Source organism: Passer montanus, unplaced genomic scaffold (genome assembly GCF_014805655.1).
Source record: "Passer montanus isolate IOZ18808 unplaced genomic scaffold, ASM1480565v1 scaffold64, whole genome shotgun sequence".
Lineage (NCBI taxonomy): Eukaryota > Metazoa > Chordata > Aves > Passeriformes > Passeridae > Passer > Passer montanus.
This window is the reverse complement of record NW_024371482.1, coordinates 1,995,169-2,009,453: the sequence shown is the minus strand read 5'-3', so window position 1 is coordinate 2,009,453 and position 14,285 is coordinate 1,995,169. Positions and strand designations below refer to the sequence as shown.

The 14,285-nt window shown below is 45.2% G+C and overlaps 2 protein-coding genes across 6 annotated transcripts; one reads left to right on the top strand and one right to left on the bottom strand.

The window, feature by feature from the left end:
* Positions 1-5: 5 nt before the first annotated feature.
* LOC120511349 lies at positions 6-1,847 on the top strand. Of its 5 annotated transcripts, XM_039728227.1 has the most exons (3): positions 55-123; positions 804-958; positions 1,067-1,847. In XM_039728227.1, exons 2-3 carry the CDS (start codon positions 854-856, stop codon positions 1,604-1,606), a joined length of 645 nt encoding a protein of 214 aa, XP_039584161.1. In that variant the 5' UTR covers positions 55-123; positions 804-853; the 3' UTR covers positions 1,607-1,847. The 5 variants fall into 5 exon arrangements, with proteins under 5 accessions (XP_039584160.1, XP_039584159.1, XP_039584161.1 ...); XM_039728226.1 differs by having other exon boundaries at positions 6-123; positions 833-1,847; XM_039728225.1 differs by having other exon boundaries at positions 6-123; positions 829-1,847.
* Positions 1,848-4,305: 2,458 nt separating this feature from the next.
* Positions 4,306-13,169, bottom strand: IFT52 (intraflagellar transport 52). The gene is made up of 13 exons (XM_039728205.1): positions 12,869-13,169; positions 11,912-11,999; positions 11,529-11,658; positions 10,579-10,654; positions 10,419-10,490; positions 9,956-10,082; positions 9,309-9,395; positions 8,969-9,037; positions 8,202-8,356; positions 7,102-7,189; positions 5,841-5,949; positions 5,199-5,344; positions 4,306-4,619 (listed from the first exon to the last, which is right to left on the bottom strand). Exons 1-13 carry the CDS (start codon positions 12,985-12,987, stop codon positions 4,572-4,574), a joined length of 1,314 nt encoding a protein of 437 aa, XP_039584139.1. The 5' UTR covers positions 12,988-13,169; the 3' UTR covers positions 4,306-4,571.
* Between the last annotated feature and the right edge of the window lie 1,116 nt (positions 13,170-14,285).

Here is a 14,285-nt window from a genome sequence, read left to right as displayed (position 1 = left end):
TCTCTCAAACTAGCTTAATTAGGAAATCAGCCTGTTAATTGATTACCAGAACTATAAAACTGCTGCAAGTAACACTAGTAGAAAAGGGTCAAGAACAGCAAAGGGTCTCCACAGGAGCTGAAGGTACTAATTATTTTCTTTTCTTCCTTCCTTCATTTATACTAAGAAAAGCAGATTTTAGTCTCTTAAAGAAGACTTTCCTTCTAGACTGACTATATAGTCCCTTTACAGTAAATTCAGGTGCTATTTCTCACTGTTTAACATGCAATCAGAGTAAAGCTGCGTTTGGAGTATGGCCATCCCCTTCCCTGGCCTACCCAGTTCCTCAGGAAGGAGCTGGAAGTCAGCTCCTGGCTGAGTTGGAGGTGAGGGTTATCATGCATAGGACTAAAAGTAAGATAAGAGCTGCCCCTCAACCTCTCCCATCCTAGCCAGAGCCTGCTTTTGGTGCCTCCTTCTCAAAGGAACTCAATTCTAGCTGGGGTGAGTGGCCCTCTGACTGCAGGAGTGAGGATAAAGTGCCTCCATCCCCTGTGCAAAGCTAAGAGTAGCAATATACAGGCTGAGGTGAAATAAATACAACTTCAGGGAGATTCCACTATGACCTCTGAGCAGCTTGCAGGCTGTGGTGGAACTCTTTTACCCTAAAAGAGAGTGATAGGCTGGATGCCCTCCTATGTGTCCTGGATCCTGCTCGGCTCCTTGCAAGACTGAGATGGGATTTTGCCAAGAGTAGTCCTGCTACTGTAAGCCTGTAATCTATTGGTGAATAGTAGTGAACAGTAACAGGTTTATCTTGACAGGGTCATCCTGATCTCTCTCCATAAGCCAGAGAGCTGCTGGATTCTGCACCATGCTGTCTACCCAGAGGCACAGTACCAGCATTCTGACCAGAAAGGAAATCCTGGAAAATGGCTTCTTGGCCAGCTCCTCCAGCCATAGCTATTCCTCTCCTGTGGTGAGCTATTACATGGACTCTAGCAGTGCTTCCAAACATGACACCTGGGAGCTTCCTGTGGATGCGGGCAACACAGCAAGTGGCAGCTCTCTGTGTGTTGTCAAGCAGGTGGAATCTCTGAGCAGCTGTGTGAAGACTGAGCTGCACAGCCTGACCCAGGGCATCTCTGACCCCAGTCTTGTCTGCTTCTGCAAGGCCCACCACGGCCAGGCCATCTTTGAGCTGTCTGGTTTGTCCTGTGAGCACCCCAGCAGAGATGGCTGCCTGATGAATGTGGCATCACAGAACACCTCGACACCTTGCAAGAAAGACAAGCACTCCAAACCACTGGAGAGCCTGCTCTTCAAGAGCTGTGAGCTGACTGGAGACATGTCAGCCCTCGGGAAAGTGCCAGCACCCAGGTGGGACATCTCGGCCATAAAATCCTTTATGGACACCAGCACATCCCTCGATGTCAGCACTGAGGAATTACACCTACTGGGATGCTCCAAACCAGACACATCATCCCTGGAGACCCCTGTGGTGATTCCTCTGGCTTGGCCTGGTGCCTTCAAGAAGCACCCCACGCTCATCCACAGGTCTGCCACCCAGGAGACCCAGCCGGGTGACCCTGACGCTGTCCCTGTGTTTCTGCACCAGGCTCTGTGATGCTGCTGCCCCGGCTCCAGCTGGAGCTGCTGGGTGCCTGCCCCCTCATCCACGCTGCAGCACAGAAGACGATGGCAGCAGCTGGTGACAAGCTCAGTCTGCCCACCTGGGGTGGCCGAGTCGGCACTGGTGCTGGGGGATATTTGGGCTGGTGATGGCACCCCCGAGAGCCGCAGCCTTGCTGGCTCCTCCTCCTCCCGATCCCTCTGTTTTGTATTAGCACAATAAAGGTACAAATGTCCCTCTGCTGGTGGTCTCTGACTCCCGCTGCCCTCCCGGCCTGAAGCTGAGCCCCCTAAACACCCCGGGCCGGCCTCCGGTCCAGCCCCATAGGGCGCAGCCCCTCGGCACCGCCCGGGGCAGGATGCTCCGAGCTGGCCGTGCCCGAGCCCCCGCCCGCCCGCCCCCGTTACCTGGCAGAGGGGTCGGGGCGGCTCCCGGCGGAGAAGGGGCAGCGGGACGCGGCTGCAGCCCCGGGGCCATGGCTGCGGGGCCGGCGCTGCCCGCCGGGAGCGCGGCCGGGGACGCGGATCCCTCTCCTGGCGCACCGGGAAAGCACAGCCTGGCAGCGGGGAGCGGCTCCCGGGCACCCCCGGCCTGCTCGTGCAGGGTGTCACTGCTCGAAGTGGCCGCGGGAATCCAGCACCGGCCCCCGCGCAGGGACCATTTCCTCTGTCGCATCCAACCCCTGCTCCGAGGGCAGGAAAGGAGCCCAGGCCACCGCACCCACACACTACAGATTTTCACGCTCCCCAGTTAGATCTCACCCTGCTCACACAATCCTGATGTTCCTCTCCTGTCTCTGCTTACAGCAAAGAAAGAGAGGACGAGCTTGTTAAAGCCACTTTTCAGGACATTTATGGTTTGCTGAATAACCAATGTACTGTCCCCCTCTTCTTTTAGGAGCAGATGTAATGAGTAGATTATTATTATCTTTTAGGAGCAGATAAGGGGTAATGAGTTATGCTGCATGACAGGACAGAGACAAAAAGGGAAAGCATCAAGAGTTGCTTGTAACTAACTTTTATGAATCACAGCAATAATTTCATTAATATATAAACTCCCTCACTAGCTACGTGCCCAACCTGCTCCCCCTGGCCTCACCTCACCTCTTGAAAGCACTCACCCACTTGCACTGCTTTGAAATTCTGTCAGCCAGCCATAAATTTTACATGTATCACACTCCCGTGACTAAAGTGTTTCTAGTTACAAAGTAAGTTTAAATACTTCCAGAGGGCCAAAGGAACAGCTTTGAAAGAGAGATGTGAGCTACATGTATTTCACACTAGTAAAAAAAATATCCATTTGTTCTTCAGCTGTCAGAGAGGTCTCAGAGGCACTCAGAAAAAGGGGAGCTGCTTGTATCCCCTGGCTGCTCACGTGGCTTTTTTTAAACCATGTTACAACATCAGGAATAGGTGACAAAACATCTTGAAACAGGGCTGGGAAACAGAAAGTTATTTACAGTTTGAAGTATAAACACCCCAGAAGAGTACAAACCCGAGCTAAAATTAGCAAGAGGAGCACTCAGGGGGTTGGTTCAGCTGCAGTCTGTGCTGGTTGACTGATTGCTATTGATACTGCACAGGAAAAGAGATTAAGCTTGTTGTGTAAATCTGGAGCTGGAATGTACAAAGTGCTCTGGGTGACAAACACAACCATGGCCTTAAAGGAAAACAGAGGAATAAATGAAAAATTTCCAACGTGCTGTGTGAAAAAGGAATGGCTGCAGGAGGAAGAGATACAACCACTTCTGCTGACATTATATTAGCACATCTCAACTGGGCAGGAGCTTTGGGGCACCTCCTTTAGAAAAACCTGTTCCAAGATGCTATGTGAAGCATGAAGAAATGTAAAATAAAAAGATGTTTTGGAGAGATAAAAAGACAGATTATTTGCAAAAAGCAGCTCTGATTTTAAAAACCATGGCAGAGCAAGGTAAAAACACAGAAATCATGGAAGGCCTGAGCGGGAGAAGAATTTAACAATTTGAATGTCAGACTGACAGTCAAAAAAAGCTTTATAATGCAATTTCACCAGGTTAATACATAAAAAAATGTCCTCGCAATAGAGGTGTGGTGTTGATGATGTTGACAAATCTTTTCTTCTCACCACTGATCTCCTTGACTCTGTTTTTGCTGTGCACTGATCTTCAACATTTCACGGTCAATGAATTTAACCTGGATTTCCACTCCTGTGCATTACTGAACTCACTACCTCAGGGAGTGGGCTAGATATCAAATAAATGGAAGTAAAAATATTCATGAGTTTCTGTGCAGTATCACAGTTTCTTAATAATGATCCATTAAATCTTAAGGTTTTCATCCATGTGCTGTCCTCTCTTTTTAAAATTCTGTAGTTCCAGTCTGCTATGAGGCAGCAATCTATAATAATGTCATTATTGCTTAATTTCAATCCTCCCCTCCCTTGGAAGAAATGTCTTCTTTCTACTGTAACAAACTCACCTCTCCTTAGTTCTGTTTGGCAGAGAGACAAAAGGAGGCTGCCTCAGGGTGATAAATGTATTTTCAGCAGCTCCTGTTAAAATTATGGCTCTGGTTTTTTGTCCTCAGTTTACAAACCAAAATAAGAACCCTTCTCACAGTGCAATTAAGGATTTCATGTACCAGGAGAACCAAGAGTAAGACTCAACGACAAGAAAATAAATGCTGGAGCCAGAAAGAAGGACCAAAAACACATTTTCTTGGTATATTATTTTTTAATATATTAAAAAACTACAGTTTCAATAAAGAAGTAGAAAAATAAGAAATTCTTTGGAAATTGCTTGTGAAATACAAGCAGTTCCCCAGAAGGCATTAATTATCTGAACTACCACACATAAATGATCCAAGCATCCAGTGAACTACTGAGACAGTCCCAATCAATACACTGAGAAGAGAGACTTTAAAAATGGAAAAATATACTTTCCCTAAAAGTTCTATCTCAAACTGGGGAAAGCCAGGTCTCAGGTACTGTTCTGGAATCCAGCTTCACTTGGGTCAGTATCGTGTTCCTTAAGTAAGGGAAGAGGAAGGAAAAAAAAAAGAAGAAAAAAGAGTTTTAACAACAGGGATATAACTGTAAGATTTTTGGCTTAAATAGATTACATGTGAAATGGGCAATTCATGTTAGCACAAACTGCTGCTCTGCCAATATGCTCCAAACACGCTTTGAAGTAAGAAATTTGCTATGAAGAATTCTTTCAGCACAGCTGCATTTCAGTGCAGCTTCTGAGGAACAATGCTGGTCCCCTCTGCACTGCAGCACTGGCCAGAGCCCTGAACACTCCTGAGGACTCCCTGCTCTCACTCAGGCACCAGTAATGAACTGGATTTAGCTGCAATTACAAACTACACTTGCATGTACTAATCCCCCAATTAAAATAAATGAGAGACTTAATAAATTGAGCAGTACATGTTTTATGGAGATTAAGAGCCATAAGTACTGTGGATCACACTTCACTGGTCTCATTTATTGCCCAGCTAATGTCTTACATCACCTCTTGCCTGTGACAAGTGTAGCTGCTACAATGACACACCTCCCTCACTGCTGCTACTACCAACTACTCACTTGTAATTGTTATTAAAAATACCTGATTCAGTTTCTTAAACTCAACCACTTGGAAGAAGATGTGCTCCAGGATATATTTGGCATCTTGCTTGTCCTTTGGGAGTTCACTGGTCACTCCCAGGATATCGCCGCATTTCCGCACGTAGAACTCCAGGTCATCGTCGGTGCCTAAACAAGCACCCAGGGAAGAAGGCACGTGAGTGTCACACATCTGGAGCAGCTGGCCAAAAACCTGCTCTGAATCTCCATTTGCTGTTGGCATCCTGGGAGGTTCAGTTCCATCACTAAGATCAGTGGACTAGCCATGATGTATTCCTGCATTGAGTACCTGCTCATCTTTGTATGTTGAGAATAATCTTAACATTTTAACTTCAAAGCATAAAAAGGATGTGAAATTTATCAGCAAGACTGCACAAAGCAATTTATGCACAGTATAGGAAACAGCAGGCAGATGCAGGATAAAATGTTATGTAACAGACAAAATATAATGCCATGGTACATAAAGTCATACTATTAATTTCCAGAGCCTTTCAATTTCTTAGATCAGGATAAGAGCAGTAGATTTTCCCAAATGAGGTCCATGCTTTAAAATTAAATATAACAATTTTCCTCTATAAAAACCTGGACTTTTATTTTAAATGTGCAAACAATCTGCTCCACTTACATTTGTTCGTGATCTCTGCAAGACGTGCTTTCTCTGAGGAAAAAGTTTCATCCAAGTCAAACAGTTCCAGAGCAGGAGGAGGCAATTCTTTGAAAGCAGGTGGAAAAACCTTGCAGAGAAAAAGCAGCACAGTTGATTGCCACATATTCTTCTTACACTTTATAGATCTCTAAGACAACAGTTTTAAACTTATATGGGACTTGAAAAAATCCTTTAAAAAGTCAAAAGCAACTCCAAAGCCACTGAACCAAGGGCCACCACTTGAAAATTTCATTTCTATGTTGCAAAAATAAGTGAACATTCCAAAATAGTTTAGTCACACGTATGCCAGAATTATCACCCAGCATCACAACTAGACGTTCTCATTTGCAGTTTCAGTTTTGCTCCATGAGACCCAGGTGATGGCTGAGAGCTGAGGAACTAAATTGGCCCTAACAGCTCACCCTGAAAACATACTGACATCAATTCTGGTCAGAATACTTTCTGTTTCATACAGGCACCATTTATGTCACAAGCTGGACTTGGGTTTTTAAAAAGCAGTGAATGAGACACCACTTCCAGTTGCACTCCTGAAGCTCTAAAGGATCCCAGTGATGCTTTCTCAGTGGCCAGGGTAAAGCAGGATGGAACAATGATGGCAAAATTCAGATACTCAGAGATTCCTGCCTTCTGAAATGAGTTTGACACCCCCATAGCTCGTGTTGGTGCTGTCAGCCCAAACATTGCTGGTTAAAGTTTGATCAGCTCCTGCTGCAAAAGACCAATGCTCCACTTTCTGCTTCCCCTGAGGATGTGGGAGATGGAGGCAGAGCAGGACAGACTGGCTCCTCCCTGGCAGCAGACAGTGCAGCACCTTCACCACCACAGCTTTCTCAAATACCACATCCTGTTTTCACTGGGAAGGCTGAGCCAGAACCTCACAGGACTGGAGCAGCTACTCAATCAAAGGCTCCCTACACAAGGACTCTCTTTTGGTACCACACACTACATTTTGAAGCTCTTTTAATAAATTGGAAGTGTAAATGAGTGCTCTTTCCTAAAAGATGGTCCCTGCAGTGTAGTCAACTCCCAAGTGATTAATTATTACTACAGCATTTCTCACTACTTCTTCTACAGAGCCATGGAAATGACACACAGAGTTTTTGCATGAAACAAATTATATAGAGACTTATTAAGTTTTGAATAGACATCCAAGATTATCAAGTGCAACCTTCTTGGAGAAGGGTTTTCCCTGTACTGTACAAGCAAGAAAATTACTCACAGCTGGCTGGAGGACAGGTAGTGGAGTCTCAAATTCAGGCTGAATGAGTTGGAGGGGTTCATGTTTCATATTCAGCTCTTCATAAGCTCTATAGCACAGAAAAATTCAAAGTATGAGGTAAAAAGTGATACCACAACTATTTCCACTAGCAGGCTATAGCGATAGATTTGATGAACACACCAGCATCAAAGTTTTGCACCGTAACAGCACAAAAAAATGGGATGTCCATTTTATAAGGACCTCATAGAACTACAGATCAGTAATAAATAACTTCTACAGTGAGAAAATTAAAGTTCTGAGAGGGGAAGATAATGATAGGTGGATATATAAGGTGACTAAAAAAAATCACAGCTCAATTCTACAATCAACTTTTAGAAGGATGAGCACGGATGAAGGAAAAGCAATCCAGCACAAAACAAGCAGAACTGGGATTTCAAAAAAGTTTATAAGGAAGTCAATAGAAATAGTTACTTTTTTAAAAAAGTGTTTGTTATGGGGTCAGAAGGGAGATCCTCCTGTGAATTCACAACTAGTGAAAATACAAGAAATACAGAGTAAGAAGAAAAAGTGTCCCTAGAAGAGTGGAGTTTCATGGAATCTGTGTTAAGCTGCCACTACTCCAAGTGCTCCAACATGATCTGGGCAACAGGGGAGTAATGATGGACAAAACTGATAGTGACACAAACTGTTAAAACCAAGCAAAGGGTAAACCTCAAAACATATTTTTTGGAAAATGCAAAGGTGACTGAAATGCATTTTTCAGTAAGTGCCAAATAATTCAAAAGTGGAAAAATGAGCAGTTCCCAGTTATCACTCCAGAAGATGCCCAGCTTCACTGCAGACAGTTCCCAAAATATCAGATCAATAAATCTCATGTAGTCAGGAAAAAAAAAAGAGAAAAGAGGGCCAGAAACTACAGCTAAAACAAGAAGCAAGAGAAAACATCATTGCCACACTGTACAAATCTATCTTCTGGTATATTCATATCCAAAATGCTCAGTCCTTCCTGCTCTTGAGGAGACACAGTTCAGCACAAACAGAAAATGCAGAACACCAAATGGAATAAATAAATAAGTAATAAGAAAATTACAGCTGCTGACTTGATAACTGAAGGGAGGGCAGTTGTGTCCAGCTGATAAAGGGATGTATCAAACAGCTTTGTGAAGTCTCTGGGGTTCTCATCTCCTTCCTGCAGGCACACTCGCAGCTGCTCGGAGAGCGCGGCTGTGTCTGGGAGCACGGTGTAGTCTGAAATCTGGACACACAGACACACACCCCCGTCATCTGAAATGGCCAACCCAGAATTATTTCACTCTGTACCAGGTATGGCCCTTTGCAGTGCAGCTCACTAGATCAGTAACTCTCAGCTGTAAAGCTGCGCAACGCATGAGTGCTTTATTTGGATTTCTGTTAATTCTTTAAAACAGACAGCTCACTAATCAGCGCTGCAAAACTGTTGGTTTTTATGCACATGGAGCATGCAACTTAATCACATAAAGATATTTCCAAATAAAAACAGCATTTGTATACAACTAAAACTGACACACAGGTTGATCCCCACTCACATATGGAAAATTTGCTTTTCCTTCTTGTACATTCCTCTTGTCTCAGTCCATCTCATAAACACGGGAAAATTGGAAAGACACTTTCACAAATTATATCTGATGATGAAAAGCAATCTAAGGCTGAGTGGTACCATTAATTTTTACACTGAGCCATCTGTCTACTCAATCCTAGACCATGAATAAAGGTTCTGCAACAACAGCAGCACCCATCTTGCTGTTAGCCACTCTGTGCTAAACACAGGGTGTGCCAAGACCACGCTGATCCCACTGTTCTTCACCTCCTTGAGATGGATCTCTCTTACCTCAGGGTCCTCCATATCCATCTGGTTTAAGTGAATATCTGATGTTGTGAGCCACTGGAAAAGCACATCCTAAGGAAGGGCAAAACTCAATTACTTTCAGGAGGATCCAAGTAATCTCATACTATGCTTAAATATTCTATTAAATCTATTAAATAACATACCATGAAAAAAATTTAACATAAGATAATAAACCAAAGAATATCTCTTAGTATTGGCTGAGAATTCCTATACTGAATCCATTTCATAGCTGTCTTGCTCTAAAATGAAGCTGAGCCTGGAGTACTTTGCAAATGTTGTGGAGATACAACAGGGTGTTTTTTCCCAAAAAACTCAAACTTACCATGATCTTACCATTTTCTTCTTTATCTAAATACTGGTCATTGAACATGTGGGAAGATCCCAGGGCTGCCATCTTTCCACCTTTACTCTACCAACAAAGAATACAATATAGCAAAAATTCCTTCCAAATCATAGTTTTAGAGTCAATTGTTATTGCATTGCATTACTTCTCCACATAGTAATAAACAGTGTTAACTTGTTTATATTCATTAACAATATCAATCCTGTGCTTGTAACTCTTTACTACTAAATTTATGAATTTATTTTTATAAATTAACAGGGATGGATGAGTAAAACAACACATGAAAAATCTACTGGTTCCAAAGTGAGAACCTTGGAATTCAATATGCTATACTTACAAAGCAAGATTATTATTAAAACAGCAGGAAAAAAACCCCAAAACTTTAAAGAACTAAAGATATCCACCAGTCAACCAAAAATATGTAATCTTTGCTGACCATCTCATTAATTCTCCTCTGAGCCCCATGCAAAGAAGTTTACCATAAAAAGAGTCAGGAGTCACTGGGCTCATCTGGAGTTTGAAGATGTACCAAAACCTGAGGTGGGTTTGTAAGCACCCCCAAAAGATCCACTCAAAACGTTTGTGTGGGGCAGGGGAATGCAGGGAGGGCCCCAGGCAGCTCCTACCTCATGCTGATAGAAAGCCAGGATAGGCCTGTTGAGAGGGAAGCAGACAGACCCTGTGGACAGAATTGCCACTGCTGGCTTCATCACATTCAGTGTGGCTCCAAAAGGATAAACAAAGGTGAGAGCTCTGCAGGAAATACAGGAATTCCATAAGCACCTGCATGCACCAGGCAGGCTGGACAGATTCACAGATTCAAACTCAAACCCATAGACTAGAGACAAACAAGATCTGGTCATGAGAACAGTAATTCCTTTTGAAACCTATCCCTCCTGCTCCTTCAGAGGTTACCAAGCTCTACTAAACAGATTCTCCTTTCCAGATATAACCTAAGAAGCACAAGAACATAAGAAATGCATTAGAAAACCTCACCATAAGCACTGTGTACTGCTGCTAATCACAAACCTGCCAGTTCTAAGGTGTTCTACACATTTTGACATCAGTTTCCTCAGAGAAAACACTTACTGAGAGTCATGGCCCCTTCCATCTTCATCTGTTGTCTCAAGCACTGGTTTCTTTGCAGCTTCACTGATTCCCCTACGAGATATTGAAAAAGAAACCTTACTGAAAACAATCCAAGTTTACAAGAGTTTACTCTGAAGATTCACATACCCCAAATATTTACCTGTTCAAAACTCCATCAGAGATTAGTGCTTCTTTTGGGTGGTGGTACTTGTAATACACATTTCGTACTACAGCATCTTGCAAAAAGAAAAAAATACAGAAATTGACATCTTAGCTGATCAATGTGTTAGATTTAGCAAAAAAAAAATAGTTTAGCTCTTGGATTCCCTGGGTGTTTGCTTCTAACACCACAAAGCTGCCATTTGGCTACCAAAAGAACTGAAATCAGCCTTCACTACTGTTTCCTTTTGGACAGAATAGATTTAGGATAGGAATCTGTTTGCAAATTCAAATAAAAATACAAAAAGTTAAACACATCACCATCTTCTGCAAAGCAAAAGAGACAAACAGATGATCCAGTTAAAGCAGCCTGTACTGACTTTTACAACTCTATTTTTTTATACATCTTCCAAACACCTGATGAATTGAGTCCTATTGATGCAAAAATGATGCATGGTCTAGAAAAGCCACCAAAGACCCCAAATATTTTATGTACACTGACACACACTTGCCTTGGGTTGTTGGGGTTTTTCTCCACACTGGCAGCACAAAACTAATGAGTGACATTTAATTGGTCTGCTAAAGAAAAGTGCCACTTCTTATTCAGCGTGAGCATTAAGTGATTCTGTGTGGAAAAATGTGTGGAAAAATGTTTTAAATTAATGGCTTTTTAATCAAGAAATTTACCAATAATTTTTTTTTTAGTAAATTAAAACTAACAACTACAGCAAAGGAATGGAAATAGCCAAGTTGGCCATGTACTCTGTCCATGGAAAGCCTTTGCTGTGCTCCAATATTACTTTGCCACGTGCATGCAGATTTAAAGAAAAAAATCTTTTAGATCAAAAGATACTTTGTGAGAAAGATCTGCTTGGCTTGAAAAGAGCAGGTTCAGCCTTTGTGGATACAATTTTCAAATTGATGACTAAAGGTAGCAGTGAGCCCCATTACCATTATTGAAAATGATCCCATATTCTTCTAACAAAAAGTTAATATTTGTGCCATTCCGGGACTCTCCACCTTCTCTCAGCATCACCAGGATGGCCCCACCATCCTCCAGGAATTTCTTCAGAACGGAAAACTAGAAATCAACAAAGAGCCAGGAAAAAAACAAACATGAGAAGCTACCCACAAAACTGCTTGAAGTTATATTGAGATGAGGGGAGAGAAATTATTTTAACTGCATGCATTTAGCTTTGTCCTATAAGAAAAACATTCAAATTCCAATGTATATGAAGTCATTTAAAGCAGCATTACAGCAAAGTCTTCTGTCTTGTTCTTTCCTACTTAAGCACATTTTAAAATGTGCTTTTAAACAATTATTGACTCCTTACCTCATCAGCACTGAACTTCTCTCTTGGTCCTGCTGTAATCCACAATTTCACCCCAAACAGTCTCTCAGAAGTGATCTCATCTTTTAAGCTATGAATAGATTAATAAAGACACACATTATTCTTCGATATAATCTTGAACCACAACTTTTTCCTTTTTTTTTTTTTTTTATAAAGGACTTGCAAATGAACACAAAGCAAATCACTTCAGTCACTTTGCATCCTTTTATCTGGGTTTGAAGTTGACAACTTGAGCAAAAATAATCCTTACAAATGCCAACCAGCTAAACAGTAAAGCTCCTCTGACAAGGCACTGTGGCAGATCCAGAACTGCTGCAAGCTGTCACAGCTGCTATTAAAGTTTGCACCTGAGGAGCTTCCTGCTATTTTTCATTTTCTTCTTTTTGGCCTGGCCACATTTCATGGAATTAGATGAGGTGGAAGGGACCATGGAGCCCAGCCCCAGCCCTGCACAGACCCCCCAACAGCCCCACCCTGGGCACCCCTGGCAGCGCTGTCCCAACGCTCCTGGAGCTCTGGCAGCCTCGGGGCCGTGCCCATTCCCTGGGGAGCCTGGGCAGTGCCAGCCCCTCTGGGGAAGAACCTTTCCCTGATATCCTCTCCCAATCAGCTCCGTGCCATGCCATTTTTCAGCGGTCAGACACACAGTACCATCTACAAAGCCCGTTTCTCTTTGTCCCAGACTCTAAATCGGGACACACTCCCAAACCTGTACGAGGAGCTCCATCCTTCCAGCTTACACTCCATCTCCTACAGGTGAGCTGTAGCTCCCGAGAGCCACGCACAGCATCCCGCAGCGGCAGAAGATGCAACAGGGCGCAACCAAGGCGAGAGAGCGGCCTCAGCTCACGACACACCCCCCCAAAGGCCACTCGGGTGCCCAGCGCGGCCCACACCCGCCCGCCGCGGCCTCGCCGTGCCCCGAGAGCCGCCCCTCACCTCTGCACCTTCCAGCTGCCGCGCAGCCTCTTCCGCAGGGCCTTGTAGCCGCCGGCCGGCGTGAAGCTCTCGCCCTTGGAGGCGTTGAACACTATGGCATTGCGCGGGCCGCTCTCCATAGGCTCCCCCGGGGCTGCCGGAGGGCTCTGGGGAGCAGCGGGCCAGCGCCAGCGCTCCGGCCGCCCGCGGGTCCCCGCCGAGCCCCCGCCGCGCCGCCGTCACCACGCGCGCCCTAGCAACGCTCCGACCGGACGCATGCGCGGGTGGCGTTTCCCCCCCCTCGAGTGCAGAGGTCACCGCAGTGGTTCGCTCCACTCCTCGCCAGGGAAAGGGGCGGGGCGGTACCACCGCGGAGGGCGGGGGGTGTGACGGGGCGGGGACAGAGCGGCGCGCTCCCGCCCGCCCTCAGCCCGGGCGCTTGGCCCCGGTCCGCGCCTGTCGGGGCTCCTGAACCCCTCTTGACGTTCCCGGGCCTTTGATTTTGCTTGTGTCTGAAACCCCAATACCGACAGCTGCAGGTTTTTCCCCGTGAGGGTGGGGAGGCCCTGGTAGAGGTTGTCCAGAGAAGCTGTGGCTGCCACTTCCTGGAAGCGCCCAAGGCCAGGCTGGATGAGGTTTGGAGCAGCCTGAGAGAGTAGAAGGTATCCCTGCCTCTGGCCTTTAAGATCCTCAACCCTTACATGATTGTGTATGTGCTTAAATTAGGGAATTCCTCTTTAAATTAAACCCAGCAGCATTAGTGACTTTCCACCTGCAGCCCTGTGCTGTTCGCTCCACTCCTCGCCAGGGAAAGGGGCGGGGCGGTACCACCGCGGAGGGCGGGGGGTGTGACGGGGCGGGGACAGAGCGGCGCGCTCCCGCCCGCCCTCAGCCCGGGCGCTTGGCCCCGGTCCGCGCCTGTCAGGGCTCCTGAACCCCTCTTGACGTTTCTGGGCCTTTGATTTTGCTTGTGTCTAAAACCCCAATCCTGACAGCTGCAGGTTTTTCCCTGTGAGGGTGGGGAGGCCCTGGTAGAGGTTGTCCAGAGAAGCTGTGGCTGCCACAGCCCTGGCAGTGCGCAAGGCCAGGCTGGATGAGGTTTGGAGCAGCCTGGGAGAGTAGAAGGTATCCCTGCCTCTGGCCTTTAAGATCCTCAACCCTTACATGATTGTGTATGTGCTTAAATTAGGGAATTCCTCTTTAAATTAAACCCAGCAGCATTAGTGACTTTCCACCTGCAGCCCTGTGCTCTCGGGCCCAGCACAGGGCAAAGAGCCTCCTTCCCTCTTATCCAGAACACCCAGAGATGCACATGAGTGTTTGCAACTTTAATATAAACCATGTCATATTTCCAATGACTTCAGCATATACAAGATAGAACCTGATAAAAAAAAAAATCAAAACACACAGTGGTACCAGCACAAAGTTCCCCACAGCA